The sequence below is a fragment of the Dama dama genome, chromosome X, assembly GCF_033118175.1.
Source record: "Dama dama isolate Ldn47 chromosome X, ASM3311817v1, whole genome shotgun sequence".
In the NCBI taxonomy this organism is placed as follows: Eukaryota; Metazoa; Chordata; class Mammalia; order Artiodactyla; family Cervidae; genus Dama; species Dama dama.
In genome coordinates, this window is record NC_083714.1 from 7,782,478 (window position 1) to 7,797,948 (window position 15,471).

Below are 15,471 nucleotides of genomic sequence, written 5' to 3' on the forward strand. Positions count from 1 at the left end.
GCAGAGTCCGGGTATCAGGAAACCCACAGGCCCCCTGTGGGAATCTTTCAGCACCCTCACCGCAAGTGACTCAGCAAAGGAACGTTGCTTGCAATACCCTGAGCTCCATGCTGTGCCTGCTGTGAGAGAGGTGAAGGGGGTCACCACCTCACCCCTGCAGCCCACGTCACCTGGAGTGCTCCCCAAAGTGGAGTCCACACCCTGAGCCCGCTCACCCAGGCATCACACAGCCCTACCAGGCTTGCCTTCCCCCACACACTCCTTGTGTGACTGATAAAGAAAAGTTGCGAAATCCAGATGTCCAGCAGAGTGACTTAGCAAAGCAAACTTTGCCTTGGCATCGCCCAAGTCGAGAATTGAAATGTCTACATCCTCATCCCCTTCCCATCACTTCCTTCTCCCTTCCTCCAGTGAGCACTCACCTGATTTTTGGGGTCATCTCTTGGCTTTTCATAACTTTACCAATTGTAACAGCCCATTTGGGGTGCTGGGACAAAGTGTCACAGATGGTGGCACTTACAAACAGCAGAAGTTTATTGCTCACCGAGGCTTGCCATCAGAGATCGAGGTACCATCAGCATGGGGGAGGGTCTTCTTCCCAGGCTGCAGACTTCTCATTGTATCCTCACTGGGTAGGAGGACTGAAGAAACTGGATGAGGACACTTTGATGAGGACACTCATCCCATCTTGAGGACTTCACCCTGATGAGCTCATGACCTGAGCACCTCTCCCAGGCCCCACCTCCTAATAAATACCATTAGGGCATTAGGTTTCAATATTTGAGTTTGGACAAACATCCTGACCATTGAACCAGATAAGCAGGCATCTCTCAATACAATGGTTTTGTTTTGTCTGCTTTGGGACTTTGTATAAATGCAATTATTCAGTATTATATTTGTGTCTAGATTCTGTGCTCAAAATTGGGAGGTTAATGTGAGTCATTGCATAATAGCCACATGACTGCTGTTCTTCTGGACAGATATTCTGCCAGTCATTGAGCCCTTCTGTTGAGGGATATTTGAGTGTTTTCCCACTTTAGCAATTACAGGAAGTTCTTACAGTATATACATTTTCAGCTCTGCCATTGTGTTTCCTCTTCAATGAGATGCCTGCTCACATCAATCTTCCCATTTTTCTATGGATTTCTTATCTTTATCTTAGTGATTTATCCATGGGATCCTCCATGGATAAATAGTGGATGAAGTGAAGTGAAAGGCACTCAGTCATGTCCGACTCTTGGTGACCACTTGGACTATACAGTCCATGGAATTCTCCAGGCCAGAATACTGGAGTGGGTAAATAGTGATTTATTCGTGAGATTCTCCAGACCAGGATACTAGAGTGGATAACCTTTCCCTTCTCCAGGAGCTCTTCCCAACCCAGGGACCAAACCCAAGTCTCCTGCATTACAGACGGATTCTTTACCACTGAGCCACCAAGGAAGCCCCCCTTTGCACTTTCTTCATGATGTCTTCTGATGAACAGAATGTCTTAATTTTACTGTAATAAAATGTACCATTTTCTTGATGGTTCATGTTTTTTGTGTGTGTGCTTAGTTACTCAGTCATGTCCGACTCTTTGTGACCCCATGGACTGTAGCCTGTGAGGCTCCTCTGTCCATGGCATATTTCCGGCAAGAATACTGGACTGGGTTGCCGTTTCCTCCTCTAGGGGATCTTCCCAACCCAGGGATCAAACCTGCATCTCCTGCATCTCTTGCATTGCAGGCAGATTCTTTACCACTGAGCCACCAGGGAATCCCTCATGTTTTTAATATCCTGTTTAAGAAGCCTTTCCCTGCCCCTAGATTATGGAAATATTTGCCTACATTATCTTCTAGAAGTTGTCTTTGTTTTCCATGTATTCATGTACGTTGTGGGGCTTCCCAGGTGGTATGAGTGATAAAGAACCCACATGCCAATGCAGGAGACGTAAGAGATGCAGGTTCAATCCTTGGGTTGAGAAGATTCCCTGGAGAAGGGCATGGCAACCCACTCCAGTATTCTCACGTGGAGAATTCCATGGACACAGGAGCCTGGAAGGCTACAGCCCATGGGGTCACAAAGAGTTGGACACGATGGAGTGACTAACCCTTTCACTTCCTTCATGTATGTTGTGAGGCAAGGATCAAGTGTCTTTAAGAGAGCTGCAATTGTCCCAGTATTGTTTGAGATGAATGTCCTTTACCCACTGTCTTGAAATGCCAATTTTGCTCTATATTAAGTGTCCTTACAGCTGTGGGTCAGTTTTTGGCTCCCTGTTCCATTCCACTAATCAATTTGTCTCTCGAGTACCACCCTGTCTTAATTATTATAACTTCACAATAAACTTTGATACCCAAAAAGGCAAATCCTCCCACCTTGTCCTTTTTCAAGAGGCCGTTCTTGGGCTATTGTGTGTCCATATCGATTTTAGAATCAATTCATTATATTGGCTAGATTATTTAAAGTTGTGGTAAAATGTACATAACAAAGTCTACCATGTTAGCCATTTTTTATTTAAATGTTTTATTGTGGTAAAATAGTCGTGACATAAAACTTTATCATTGTAACCATTTTTAACTGTCCAGTTCTGGGGCATGAAGCACATTCACATTGTTCTACACCATTGCCTACATCCATTGCCAGAACATTCTCATCCACCCCAAACTAAAACTGTCTCCACTAAACACTATCTCTCTCTATTCCCTCCTCCCCCAGTCCCTGTCACCCATTCTACTTTTTGTCTCTATGAATTTGACTACTCTAGGGATCTCATATGAATGGAATCATACTACATGTGGTCTTTTGTGTTTGGCATACTTCGCTTAGTGTAATGTTTTCAAGGTTCATCCACAATGTAGCCACAATGTCAGAATTTCCTTTCTTTTTATGGAGAATAATATTTCCTTGTATGACTCCGGTTTATTTACCCATTCATCTGTTGATGGGACGCTTGAGTTTCCTTTTTGCTGTTGTGAGTAATGCTGTTATGAACATGGTTGTGCAACTGTCTGTCTGAACCCTGATTAGCTTGTGATTGGAATCACATTTAATATGTAGATCAATCTTTTTTTTTCATCTGTAGATCAATTCTGGAGAACTGGCATATTTACTATATCAAGTATTCCTATTCGTGAGCATGGGATCACTCTCCATTTACTTGGATCTTCTTTATTATCTTTCCATAAAATGTTATGATTTTTCTTATATAGATCTTTCACATCTTTTGTGAGATTCCTAGTTACCTTGTAACTTTTGTAAATGGAGTCTTAAACTACACTTTCTAACTTTTTGTTGCTGGTGTATGTATGTAAATACAACTGATTTTTATACATGTTGATCTTATAACTGGGAAACTTTGTAAAACCTTGTTTTCAAAAATTTGAGTATGAATTCTTTCAGGTATTCTTTCAGTTCCAGAAGCTAGAAGTGGTGCCAAAGCACCACTTTGACAAATGAAATCAAAAGTAGAATACTTGTAAAGAAGGAAACAACACTGTCATTATTCTCTGCTATTAGGACTCTCCACATAGAAAAACCAAAAGCTGACTTTCACCTCATTTTGTTCCAAGTTTTCTGAGACTGAACATGAGACTTCCTTGGTGGTATGGTGGATAGGAATCCACCTGCCAATGCAGGCAACACAGGTTTGATGCCTGGTCTGGGAAGATTCCACATACAGCGGAGTAACTAGACCCATGTGACATAACTACTGAGCCACAACTCCTGAGCTCACGTACTGCAACTACTGAAGGCCATACATCGAGAACCTGTGCTCTACAACAAGAGAAAACACCACAGTGAGAAACTTGTGCACCACAACTAGAGAGTAACCACCTGCTCTGGCAGCAATGAAGACCCAGTGCAACCAAAATTTAAATTAATAATTAATTTAAAACACAACTACATGGAAAAATGGAACATTTATTTAGTGTATCAAACTGGAACTCTGCATGAAATAGTTGATGTCTGTCAAAATGAATATAAAACATATACATGAAAAAGAGATGTTACATTTGGACTTATGCAGATGCAAACTGGCTGACAGTCTGTTTTTTCCTACAAGTGAAAGTCGCTCAGTCATGTCTGACTCTTTGCAACCCCATGGACTATACAGTCCATGGGATTCTCCAGGCCAGACTACTGGAATGGGTAGCCTTTCCTTTTGCCAGGCGATCTTCCAACCCAGGGATTGAACCCAGGTCTCTCAAGTTGCAGGTGGATTCTTTACTAGCTGAGCCACAAGGGTTTATGCTCTTTCTTTTTTTAGGGTTTACAAGGGTTTATGTTTTTTCCCATTGTTGTTGTTCAGTTGCTAAGTCGTGTCCAACTCTTTGCGACCCTATAGAACACAGCATGCCAGGCTTCCCTGTCCTTCACTATCTCCCGGAGTTTCTTAAAACTCGTATCCATTCAGTTGGTGGTACTAACCAACCATCTCATCTTCTGTTGCCCTCTTCTCCTACTGCCCTCAATTTTTCCCAGCATCAGGGTCTTTTCCAGAGTGTCGGCTTTTCGCATCAGGTGGCCAATGTATTGGAGTTTCAGCTTCAGCATCAGTCCTTTCAATGAGTATTCAGGGTTGATCTCCTTTAGGATTGACTGGCTTGATCTCCTCAAAGACCAGGGGACTCTGAAGAGTCTTCCCAGCTCCACAACTTGAAGGCATCAATTCTTCGGCGCTCAGCCTTCTTTATGGTCCAACTTTCACTAATGGCTAACCTCAGATATGCAGATGACACCACCCTTATGACAGAAAGTGAAGAACTACAGAAACTCTTGATGAAAGTGAACAAGGAGAGTGAGAAAGTTGGCTTGAAGCTCAACATTTAGAAAACTAAGATCATGGTATCTGGTCCCATCACTTCATGGCAAATAGATGGGGAAACAGTGGAAACAGTGGCTGACTTTATTTTGGGGGGCTCTAAAATCACTGCAGATGGTGACTGCAGCCAAGAAATTAAAAGACGCTTACTCCTTGGAAGGAAAGTTATGACCAACCTAGACAGCATATTAAAAAGCAGAGACATTACTTTGTCCACAAAGGTCCATCTAGTCAAGGCTATGGTTTCTCCAGTAGTCATGTATGGATGTGAGTGTTGGACTATAAAGAAAGCTGAGCACCACAGAATTGATGTTTTTGAACTGTGGTGTTGGAGAAGACTCTTGAGAGTCCCTTGGACTGCAAGGAGATCCAACCAGTCCATCCTAAAGCAGATCAGTCCTGGGTGTTCACTGGAAGGACTGATGTTGAAGCTGAAACTCCAATACTTTGGCCACCTGATGTGAAGAGCTCATTTGAAAAGACCCTGATGCTGGGAAAGATTGAGGGTAGGAGGAGAAGGGGACGACAGAGGATGAGATGGTTGGATGGCATTACCAACTCAATGGACATGAGTTTGAGCAAGCTCTGGGAGTTGGTGATGGACAGGGAGGACTGGTGTGCTGTAGTTCATGGGGTCACAGAGTCAGACACGACTGAGCGACTGAACTGAACTTCACTAATGGCAGAAAGTGAGAGCAACTAAAGAGCCTATTCATGAGGGTGAATGAAAATGACAAAGCTGGCTTGAAACTCAACATTCAAAAAACTAAGATCATGGCATCTAGTCCCTTCACTTCATGGTAAATAGAAGGGGGAAAAGTGGAAGCAGTGACACTTTATTTTTGGGGGCTCCAAAATCACTGCAGGTGATGACTGCAGCCATGAAATTAAAAGATCCTGCTCCTTGGAAGGAAAGCTATGACCAACCTAGACAGCATATTAAAAAGCAGAGACATCACTTTGCCAACAAAGGTCTGTATAGTCAAATCTGTGGTTTTTCCAGTTGTCATACATAGATGTGAGAGTTGGACCACAAAGAAGGCTGAGCACTGAAGAACTGATGCTTTCGAGCTGTGGTGCTGGAGAAGATTCTTGAAAGCCCCTTGGACTGCAAGATCAAGGACTTGATCCTAAAGGAAAAAAGTCAAGGAAAAGTAAAGGAAAAAGTAAAGGAAACAGTCATTCCTAAAGGAAAAGTAGGCAAGGAAAAAAAGGAAAGTCAAGGAAAATTAAAGGAAAAAGGAAAGGAAAGGAAAAAGTAAAGGAAACAGTCAATCCTAAAGAAAACCAACCGTGAATACTCATTGGGTGGACTGATGCTAAAGCTGAAGCTCCAATACTTTGGCCACCTGATGCAAAGAGCCAACTCTTTGGAAAAGACCCTGATGCTGGGAAAGATTGAGGACCAGAGAAGAGGGTGGCAGAGGGTGAGATGGTTGGATAGCATTACTGACTCAATGGACATGAATTTGAGCAAATTCTGGGAGACAGTGAAGGACAGGGAAGCCTGGTGAGCTGCGGTCCATGGGGTCAGAGAGTCAGACACAACTTAGCAACTGAACAACCACCTGTGACAAACTGGAGGCCTAAACAGAGCTGGCTTTTCTCTCGAGAGGATTTCCCTTCTGCCAGGAGTGCCACCACCCTGGATCCTCCTACCTTTTCTCCCACCCAGAGCCCCAAACTCAGTCAAGTTGTCCCCCTTCCCACCTCCTATCACAGCACGTGTAGTTCACAGCGGCTCACTGGGAGCTTCGGAGACCACCTCTGCCTTGGGAACCAGCCCGAGGACAGAACTGCTACTTGCTTCTCCCTACCTTGCAAACTTTAGGTTTTGAATCAAGTCCATTAACCTCACGCTGCACCATTTGCAGAATGAGATGAAGCCCTACTCTTATCAGGCTGTGTGGGGATCGCAGACAAGGATGGAAGTCTTCAGTGGCTGGTGCCCACTGAGAGCCCATCCGGTCAAGTGCTGTTGACATGCCCAGAGCTCTCAGGGGCCAGCCTTCTGGTCCAGAGGGTCACCTCCCAGCCCCACCCCAACAGAGAGGCCAGAGGTAAAAGAGCACAACACAAATCCTTTATTAATAGTTTATAAAACAACCAGGGGATTCAAGTGATGCCAGGGAGGCGGAAAGAACAGTGGGCCCCAGCGAGGGGCCAGGTCTCAGGCCCCGTTGGACGGGCTCCCCTTATAGAAAAGGGCAGCTCTTCCACCTGCAGCCCAGGGTGGGGCCCTGCCCGAGGCTCCCATGCCTGCAGGGAGCACAGGCAGAAGGAAGACATGGCTGATGGCTATTCCTGAGGAAGCAGTAAGATCAGGGCTCCTCCTTCCAGTCTCCAGCTCCGGGAGCAAACGGCTTATAGGCAAGAGAGCAGGGAGCCCCCTGCCTAAAGGTCTTTCCTCCCTGCATGGCCAAGTGCCAGGAGCAGCTGAGAGCCTTCTTTCAGTGGCAGAACCAGAGGCGCTGGGATGCTCACCCACTCAGAGGGGGAACCCTGGAAGGGTTATGCACCAATCTGTCAAAAGGACCATATCTGAGCTCCGAGCATCAGTCCATCCCCCAGCCCAGCACCCAAAGGCAGCACTGAGAGCGCTGGGAGGGGTCCCAGAGCTGTGTCTGGCCCAGGCCTAGCCGCCCCTCCCACCAGTCCAAAACGCAGCTGGACCCAGGTCTAGGCGGGATGGCACCTATCTGGCTTGCAGGTGGTTGTGGAGCTGCTCTGCCTGGCTCTTCAGGTGCTGGAATTCCTCTTGGATGAAGTCCGTCAGGGCTTTGCGCATCTCCACCTGAGGGCGAAGGACTGAGGCTGCCATGCAGTCCTCAGGGAGCTTCACCCAGGGTGCCTGGGGAAGCCAAGGGCACCAGGACAGGTGAGGACAGCCCCAGGGAGAAACTCACCGCTGACTTGTTCTCTGCCCGCAGCCGTTCGAGCACAGGCCGGGCACTGAAGGGCTTGCCGATCAGCACAGTGATTTTCTGCAGGGAGACCAGCTGCCAGTGGGTTGACAGGAACGGGGTGCCCACAACTCCAGTGCTAAGATGCTGAGTACCCCATTGGGTCCACCCTCCCGTTTTAAAACAGAGCGGTCGGGCTCAGTGACATCCAAGAGCCCTGCCAGTCCTGGAGTCCATGCCCAAATCGTCCCTATCCTGCCCCTGCCCTGGCTGTGGTGCCAGGAAACCACCGCCCCTCGTCTCTGCTTCACTCTGTTCCCTCTGCTTCAAGCCCAGCCCCTCCTGAATCTGGGCTTGGTGGTGCCGTGTGGGAGTCACGGGGCAGAGGGCAGACAGACAGACATGATCGGCGGCCCTACCTACCTGCCCAAAGCGGGGGAAGTAGGGTGGGCTGTTAGGAAGGACGTCGTTCATTCCTGCAGCACAGCAGACAGAGAGCCAGGATGCAGGTGTGGGGGGTGGAGCGGGGCAGTCCAGGAACCCTGCCTCAACCACCCGGAGGAGACCCACCCCACAAGACCACCATGCGAAGCCCCTCTCCCTGGGCTGCAGCAGTGGCCCGAGAGGGAGGCTCACCGACATGCCACAGGGGCAGGATGATTGGATTGAGATGACATTCAGCGATCAGGCGACCTATTCCTGCCCGGGGGGAGAGGCAGAAACATTGGCATGAGCAACGTTTTGATGCCAGCCTGTGGACAGGGCCGCTCCTGCCCTCCCCCCAACCCCGTTCAAAGTGGCTGCCCTGGGCCAGCTCCTCTGCCAGGCAGGCCTTGGTCTGGGCCCCTGTCCCCCTTCTGTGGCAATGATCACTGTCATCCACCCCATGTGCCCAGGTCCCACCCAGCCAGAAAGGACCAGTGGCTCTTACCCCACTTGAAGCGGAGGAACTCGGAGCTCATGTTCACTTTCCCTGTAGAGAGAGAGGATGGAGTTGTGGCTTAGGGGCCACTGGGAGGGGATAGGGGGCAGTCCCATCTAGATCCTCGAGTGGGTTGCGACCCTGCCAGCACCACTGACCTTCTGGGAAGATGTGCACCCAGTCCCCGTGGTTGAGCTTCTCCAAAATGAAATCCATTCCCTTCTGGTAGACGCCATCTCCTGCCAATGAGAAAGTCTCCTCCATCAGTCTTGGTTGTCCCAGGACCCCCCTCCTCTGCCTCACCCCCAGGGCCTGGTCCACGCGAACACCTCATATGGTAAACTGTCTGCCTGCAATGCGAGAGACCTGGATTTGATCCCTGGGTCGGGAAGATCCCGGAGTCAGGAAGATCCCCTGGAGAAGGAAATGGCAACCCACTCCAGTACTCTTGCCTGGAAAATTCCATGGATGGAGGAGCCTGGCAGGCTACAGTCCATGGGATTGCAGAGTCGGCCACAACTGAGTGACTCCCTTACTTCCTTACAACCCATCTATGACCCCACCTTCTGCCCGTCAGTCCCAGCACAGCTGCGGTCCCTGAGCAACTCCGGCTGTGGTCAGACACCTGCAGTGTGTGCCCTCTCGGACCCCCAAACCGATTACTGTCCTCCCTGCCCCCGCTTCCACAGTTGGGCTCTTGGAGCCTTGGGATGAGCTAGTCTGGAGGCAAGCCTCCCAGCGGCTGCCGCTGGCGCTGCAGGAGCAAAGCAAGGCTATTTGTGATCTCCAGTCTCACCGGGGCCCCAGGTTCTGCACAGCAAGCCTTTCCCCAGGGTCTCTTCCAGGCCAGTTCCCACAGGTACCCCTCAGGGGCCTCTGAGCCCCGCTTGAGTCCTCAGTCTCTGCTGTCCCTCCCTCCTGCTGGCCCCTTCATCGAAGGGTGCCCCTTGAAAACTCGAGTCGCCCTTTATAAAGAATCCACCTGCAATGCGGGAGACCTGGCTTCGATCCCTGGGCCGGGAAGATCCCCTGGAGAAGGGAACGGCTTACCCACTCCAGTGTTCTGGCCTGGAGAATTCCACAGACTGTATAGTCCATGGGGTCACAAAGAGTTGGACACGACTGAGTGACTTTGACTCACAGTGTCACTGAGAGTTGGGGAAAAAGTCAAATCCACTACGCGGAAAACGCTGTGGCTGAGCCATCCCCGATGCTGGCAACACTGCCTCGGAGATGCCCCGAGACTGTGACACTGGCCCCAAGTGGCCCAGCGGTCAGCAATAACCCAGACACGACTGCTGGCTCTTGACTTGGGAGTCACATGGGGACAATCTGTGCCCACACGCAGTAAAAATCTTGCTTGTCAAGCTTGTCCGGAGAGTGGACAGAGACTGAGAAAGGGGGATGCTGAAAAAGTGGGGTAAATATCCTTATCTCAAGTGAGGAGTAGAGAGCCACAACACAAAGGGGGAGATTGGGGCTTCCCTGGTGGCCCAGTGGCTGAGACTCCACACCTCCACTGCAGGGGGTGTGGGTGCTTTCCTGGTCAGGGAAGTAAGATCTTGCTTGCCCGGTGGAATGAACAAGAAAAATAAAACAAAGAGGGAGACAAGAACAGATGAACGGTAGGACTACCTGGGCCAATGCCCTAAGAAATGGACTTACAACCTGTTCTCTGCAAGGCCAAGTCTTTGGAAGGTGCTAGATAGGGAACCAATGGTCCCAACCCAATCCACATGGAAACAGCCCAGCAGCTACCTCAGGGGCTGGAGTTGGGGAGCAGTCACCCACTGAAGTTTCTCTGGGTGTTGTGAGTGAGAGCTGCAGGTTCCCTACTTGGGACCACACGACACGCTAGGGTTGGGCTTCAGAGGCACAGGCTCCTGCTTTACAAAAACCCACTGGTGTGAACCAGCCTTCCAGCTCACGATCAAAATTTTAAAATTCTATGCTTGGGGAGCAACCCTTCAGGATGTTTAGCTTTTAAAATGCTATTTCTACTCACTTGCATGACTTGTGCAAGATCACTTTGACACTTCATGTCCTAGCAGGAGGTGGGGAGGAAATTTTCTGGAACACAGAAGCAAAGTATACTGGGTACTTCCTTTGCTTCAATTGTTAGGCCTTTACTGTGACCAATGCATTTGACAGCTTGTCCCTTCCCGCATTCTCTCACCAGAGGTGCTTAGGATTAAGACTGCACTTGCTGCTTTTATTGTACCCTAAAATGTAGATACAGGCCAAAAAGAAGAATGAGGCTAGAAGTGGACATGGAAGGCCTCTGAGGTCACAGAAAGGAGGGACTGAGACTCAAGACAGAGTACCCGAGCAGCATCAGCATCGCTCAGAGCAGTGAGTGATGGATACCACAGTCAACTGCCATGACACTGGGGCCTTTGCTTGTGTTTTGGGGAGATGAAGTTGCCTCCAAATGCAGCAAAAAGCGAGTGTTCCAGACAGGGCTCTCTGGGGAGTCAGTCTGCAGACCTGAGGGGTGGGCACGGCAACTTTTCAGTGGATGGTGATGGTTTAGTCGCCAAGTCGTATCTGACTCTTGCAACCCCATGGACTGTAGCCCGCCAGACTCCTCTGTCCATGGGATTCTCCGGGGAAGAATACTGGAGTGGGTTGCCATTTCCTTCTCCACAGGCTCTTCCCGACCCAGGGATTAAACCCAGATCTCCTGCATCGCAGGCAGATTCTTTTCCGACCGAGTTAAACCATTATCACCATTTCCACTACTAGCAATAAGGTTTCCCCGTTCGAGGTTCCCCTCAAACGCCCCCCTGGTTACTTCCTCCTGACACCCCAACCTCTGGGAGAAGTGGCCCCCCCTTGCTGGGCCCCTCCCCACCACTGCCGCAGCTCCGGTGGCTGTCAGTCCAGGGAAGTGGCTTCTCCAGGGTCATGTGACGCTTCCACAATAGCCAGGAGCCCTGTTTTGCTCCCTGCTTGCTGGGGGCTTGTGTCTCCACTGTGGTAAGGGGCTGTTCTGGTCCCTTCTCTCCCCCTCTACGCTCTCATTTCTGTGTGGCCGACTTTGTTTGCACCAGAGTTCCCAGGATCTTTTAGAGTTCCAGAATGGCACATCACATGGTCTCTGGATTGCTCCTTCCTCGGTGACAGGGTCTCTCAACACCCTGCTGCTCGTCCCTGGTCCCATCCTCCCAGCAGCTCCCTGGCACCAGCCGTCACCTAGTGTCATCGTTGAGTTTTCTTCTCCTCGCCGCCCCACCCCCACCCCGCCCATGAGCAATCTATCAGCAAGTCCTGGCAACTCCACCTCCAAAACACAGCTCAAAGCACGTGGTCCCTGGCTCTCTGTGGTGACCCCCAGAGGCCCTGTCACCAGAGGAACTGTGACAGCCCCTAACCAGGCTTCTGGCCTCCACTCGACCCTGATTCTGTCCACCAGGTACACTGCAGCCTGGGGGCTCTCTCTCTCTCTCAACCTCACACGAAAGCACGTCAAATTCTTAGCCGAATGTTCTAGAATCTTCACAGGCAGCCCACAACCTACATTTCTGCCTTGGTCATGTACCCTTCCAGGGTTTGCTACGTGCTTCCTGGGTCTAGGATGCCTTGCCTTTCATACTCTGCCGGGAAAAATCCCACTTCCCCAGAGGGACAAGCATGCTGTATTTGAATCCAGGCTTGGCCACCTCTCGCCCTGTGACCTTGGCCCCACAGCTTTATCTCTCCGAGCCCCTTTTATTGGAGAAGGGGGATCCAAATGGCCCTGACCTTCTGAAGCTCTCAAGAGGTGCGGAGTAATCACTCCATGTCACACGGCTCAACACAGAAGCCTGTTTGTTTTCCCAAACTCACAGCCTCCGGCACATGCCACCACCATCACTGACTGATGACACCACGCGGCCATCAGTGCGTCTCTTAGCAACAGCCTCCCGAGAAGCAACTGTCTCCTTGACCTCCAATGCCAGAGCCCCAGGGCACCCAGTCCTCCGGCATTCACAGGGAACTTGGTGTTCTCCAAGAAACCATTGCTCCCTCCTCCCAGATGATGGAGGTGGGCCTCATGCAAGTGAGGCAGCCGCTCCTGGCACCCAGGCAGCCTGTCCCACTGGAGTCCCTCAACTCCTAGTGCAGCTGAACCAGAGACACTGTCACCAGTCTCCCTGCCCCCAGAAGGGCCAGAGAAGCGTCCCCGGCACCCAACAGCCCAACAGCCCCTTGCAGAGGAGCGGCTCACCTCGGCACACGGGCACACACTTGCCCAAGCTGAAGAAGTGTGAGTGCAGCTCCTTGGTGAAGCAGATGTCTGCAGCTGTGGGTGTCCTGGAGTGGGGATGGATGTGGTCATCCCAGCTTCCCCTGCATCCTGCATCCCTGCCACCCTCCCCCCACCAGCATGCTGCCTGATGGCATCAGCAATGCAGAATGGAGGCACAGGAGGGCCAGTGGGGTCCCACCCCAGGCCCTGCCTGGACTGCTGGAGGCCACCTCCTGAGCAGGCCAGGAGGAGGGCCAATCTGGGCAGACGGGTAAGGCCTGCTGGGCCCACTGTGGGGGTCCATTTCTCCTCACCAACGCATCAACTTCAGGTTCCAGATATGACGGAGTTTCAGGATCCCTGGAGGAGAGAAGGCTGCATGCCCCAACTGACCTTGTACCTAGGGGGCACCATTTTCTGTCACCATTTCAGGGAATGAGGGAGAAGGACATTTCCCTATGGCCCAAAGAGCTATCTCCCAGACCCTTCGGCTGGACCCCCAAGTTCTCCCTGGCTCCTCCGTCTCCCACCCCCTATATCTTAGTAGTCACCACATCCAGTCTGCCTACCTCCCTGATATATGCTAATGTTGCCCATCCCTCCTGACTCAGCATTAAAGAATCCACTTGCAACACAGGAAATGGGGGTTCGATCCCTGGGTGGGGAAGATCCCCTGGAAGAGGGCATGACAACCCATTCCAGTATTCTTGCCTAGAGAATCCCATGGACAAAGGAGCCTTGTGCGCTGCAGTCCATAGGGTTGCAAAGAGTCAGACAAGACTGAAGCGACTAAGCATGCACACACAGCACATCCTTCTAACTATTCCTCCAGTCACTGCCACCACCCTGGTCCAGGTGACTGGATTGCACTAAAACCTTCCTCCTGGTCCCTGGGATCTGCCTCTGGCACCCTATAGGCCATCTTCTGCCCAGCAGCAAGTGTGTGCTCTGAAAGACTGAACTGACCACATGGGTCCCCATGAGCTCCCTGTCCTCATCCAGCAGTGGGAGCTCTGGACACCCCTGTAGCCAGCCACCTGGGTTATTACAGCCAAGCAACTACCTGTGAAGTCAGCACAGCAGAACTTCTAGACTCCCCAGTGAGGCTGGTAAAAGGCTACAAACCCAGCTGGGCAAAGCCGGAACAAGGACACAGGTCTTCCAGCCCCTAGCCCAGAGCTTTCTTGACAGGACACCCTGTGCTCCTCAGATTTATTCCCAAGGCTCTTTGGAATCGTCAACAGTTTAGAGAATGGAGGGTCCCACAGGCCTGATAGTTCAGAGTAAAGAAGCCGTCAGACCTTGCCTTGTGGTCATCTCCTCACTTCCTCCAAATTCCAGGTGCCCTCCCCAAATCGTACTGCCTAGGGGAATGCTGCAGGGGCCACAAATCAAACTTTCATCCCTGGGGCAGGACACCCCAGAAACAGGAGTGTCAGGGCCGGGCAAAGAGCCCTGTGAGGAGTTTGTTCTGCTTGTTCGGCCCTGACCCAGGTTCCCTCCTTGCCTCCCCAAGCCGAGCACGCTGGCCCATGTACCCCAGAGATGAGGATCATCCATGCACGACTGGTGATTGGAGACCGTGATGAGGGGTGTGGCTGGGCCTCGGTTCTCGATGAGATCATACAGCACCTCCTTGTTGTGGACGGTGAGGTGGTTCATGCACTCTGAGGGGAGACGGGCAGGGTCGGGATCTTGGCTTCCTTTCCCCGGGGGCCCAGGGCTCCCCCCTACCAAGCCAGCCCCTGCCAGTGCCCCGAACCCCAACTCTGGCTGGGCGTGGAGCCCCGCGGCAGACCCTGCCTCGGCTGTGGGCCCACTCACTGGTCCAGAAGCAGCTGTAGGTGCCCACCAGGCCCATGACGACGCTGCTGGCCAGGGTCCAGGTGAGCGGTGGCACTGCGGGGAACGGCCATTTCACGTGGAGGGGCATCTCCCCCCGCGACCCAGCTTCCGCCACAGCCCCCAGCGGCCCGGCGCTCCCCTTGCCCTGGGGCAAGCCTATAGGGGCCGCTCTAGGTCTACGTCCTCAACAGCTCGGGAGCCGGGTCACTAACAGGCCCACGGACGGGCGCCGCAGCTCGGCGCGACAGGGCACTCGACCAAGGTCACCTCGCGGGTCGGGCCTGAACCGGGCCTGGCCCCTGCCTCGCTCTCGCGTCACCCACTAGCCGTCCCGGAACCAAGAAACCGGGAGCGCATTCAAGAGCCAGGGAGGATGGCGGCGGTAGCCGCGAGCTCCGCGGACCCGCCGGAAAGCAAGACTGCGGTGGCGCCGGGCTCGACCGCCGACTGTCGTAAAACGCGCTCAGGCCGCTTGATGGCAGCGATGACGGGCTCACGGGCGGCTTGGCCCTGCCACGCCGCGCCGCCGCTACCGCCACGCCCCGGCGCAGGAGGGGCTTGAGCCCCGCCCCCCTCAGAGTCCACGTCCCTTTTGTCTATTTTGTTCGTCCTTGGAAAAGTCTCCATAACTAACGTGCTGCCGGCACGTTTATCTGACGCCACTCAAGGTCGGGGTTGGCAGAGCCCTTTTAGCTTTTTCCCCTTTGTTTTCATTAATTTCATCTAACATGGAATTAACTACTTTATAGCATTTTTATTATAT

At 51.7% G+C, this 15,471-nt stretch overlaps 1 protein-coding gene across 6 annotated transcripts; it reads right to left on the bottom strand.

The window, feature by feature from the left end:
* Window positions 1-6,868: 6,868 nt before the first annotated feature.
* TAFAZZIN (tafazzin, phospholipid-lysophospholipid transacylase) lies at window positions 6,869-15,202 on the bottom strand. Of its 6 annotated transcripts, XM_061136338.1 has the most exons (11): window positions 14,688-15,187; window positions 14,402-14,530; window positions 13,178-13,223; window positions 12,843-12,928; window positions 8,791-8,871; window positions 8,642-8,683; window positions 8,347-8,409; window positions 8,134-8,186; window positions 7,714-7,791; window positions 7,503-7,601; window positions 6,869-7,330 (listed from the first exon to the last, which is right to left on the bottom strand). In XM_061136338.1, exons 1-10 carry the CDS (start codon window positions 14,794-14,796, stop codon window positions 7,503-7,505), a joined length of 786 nt encoding a protein of 261 aa, XP_060992321.1. In that variant the 5' UTR covers window positions 14,797-15,187; the 3' UTR covers window positions 6,869-7,330. The 6 variants fall into 6 exon arrangements, with proteins under 6 accessions (XP_060992321.1, XP_060992320.1, XP_060992322.1 ...); XM_061136337.1 differs by lacking the exon at window positions 8,134-8,186 and having other exon boundaries at window positions 6,869-7,601; window positions 14,688-14,762; window positions 14,976-15,200; XM_061136339.1 differs by lacking the exon at window positions 8,134-8,186 and having other exon boundaries at window positions 14,688-15,199.
* Window positions 15,203-15,471: the final 269 nt, after the last annotated feature.

Coding starts and splice junctions, on each gene's coding strand:
- TAFAZZIN (XM_061136336.1), bottom strand. CDS start 14,796: ATGCCCCTCCACGTGAAATGGCCGTTCCCCGCAGTGCCACCGCTCACC. Junction 8,684..8,790: donor GGTGCACATCTTCCCAGAAG/GTCAGTGGTGCT, acceptor CTCTCTCTACAG/GGAAAGTGAACATGAGCTCC. Junction 8,410..8,641: donor GTTCCTCCGCTTCAAGTGGG/GTAAGAGCCACT, acceptor CCCCCCGGGCAG/GAATAGGTCGCCTGATCGCT.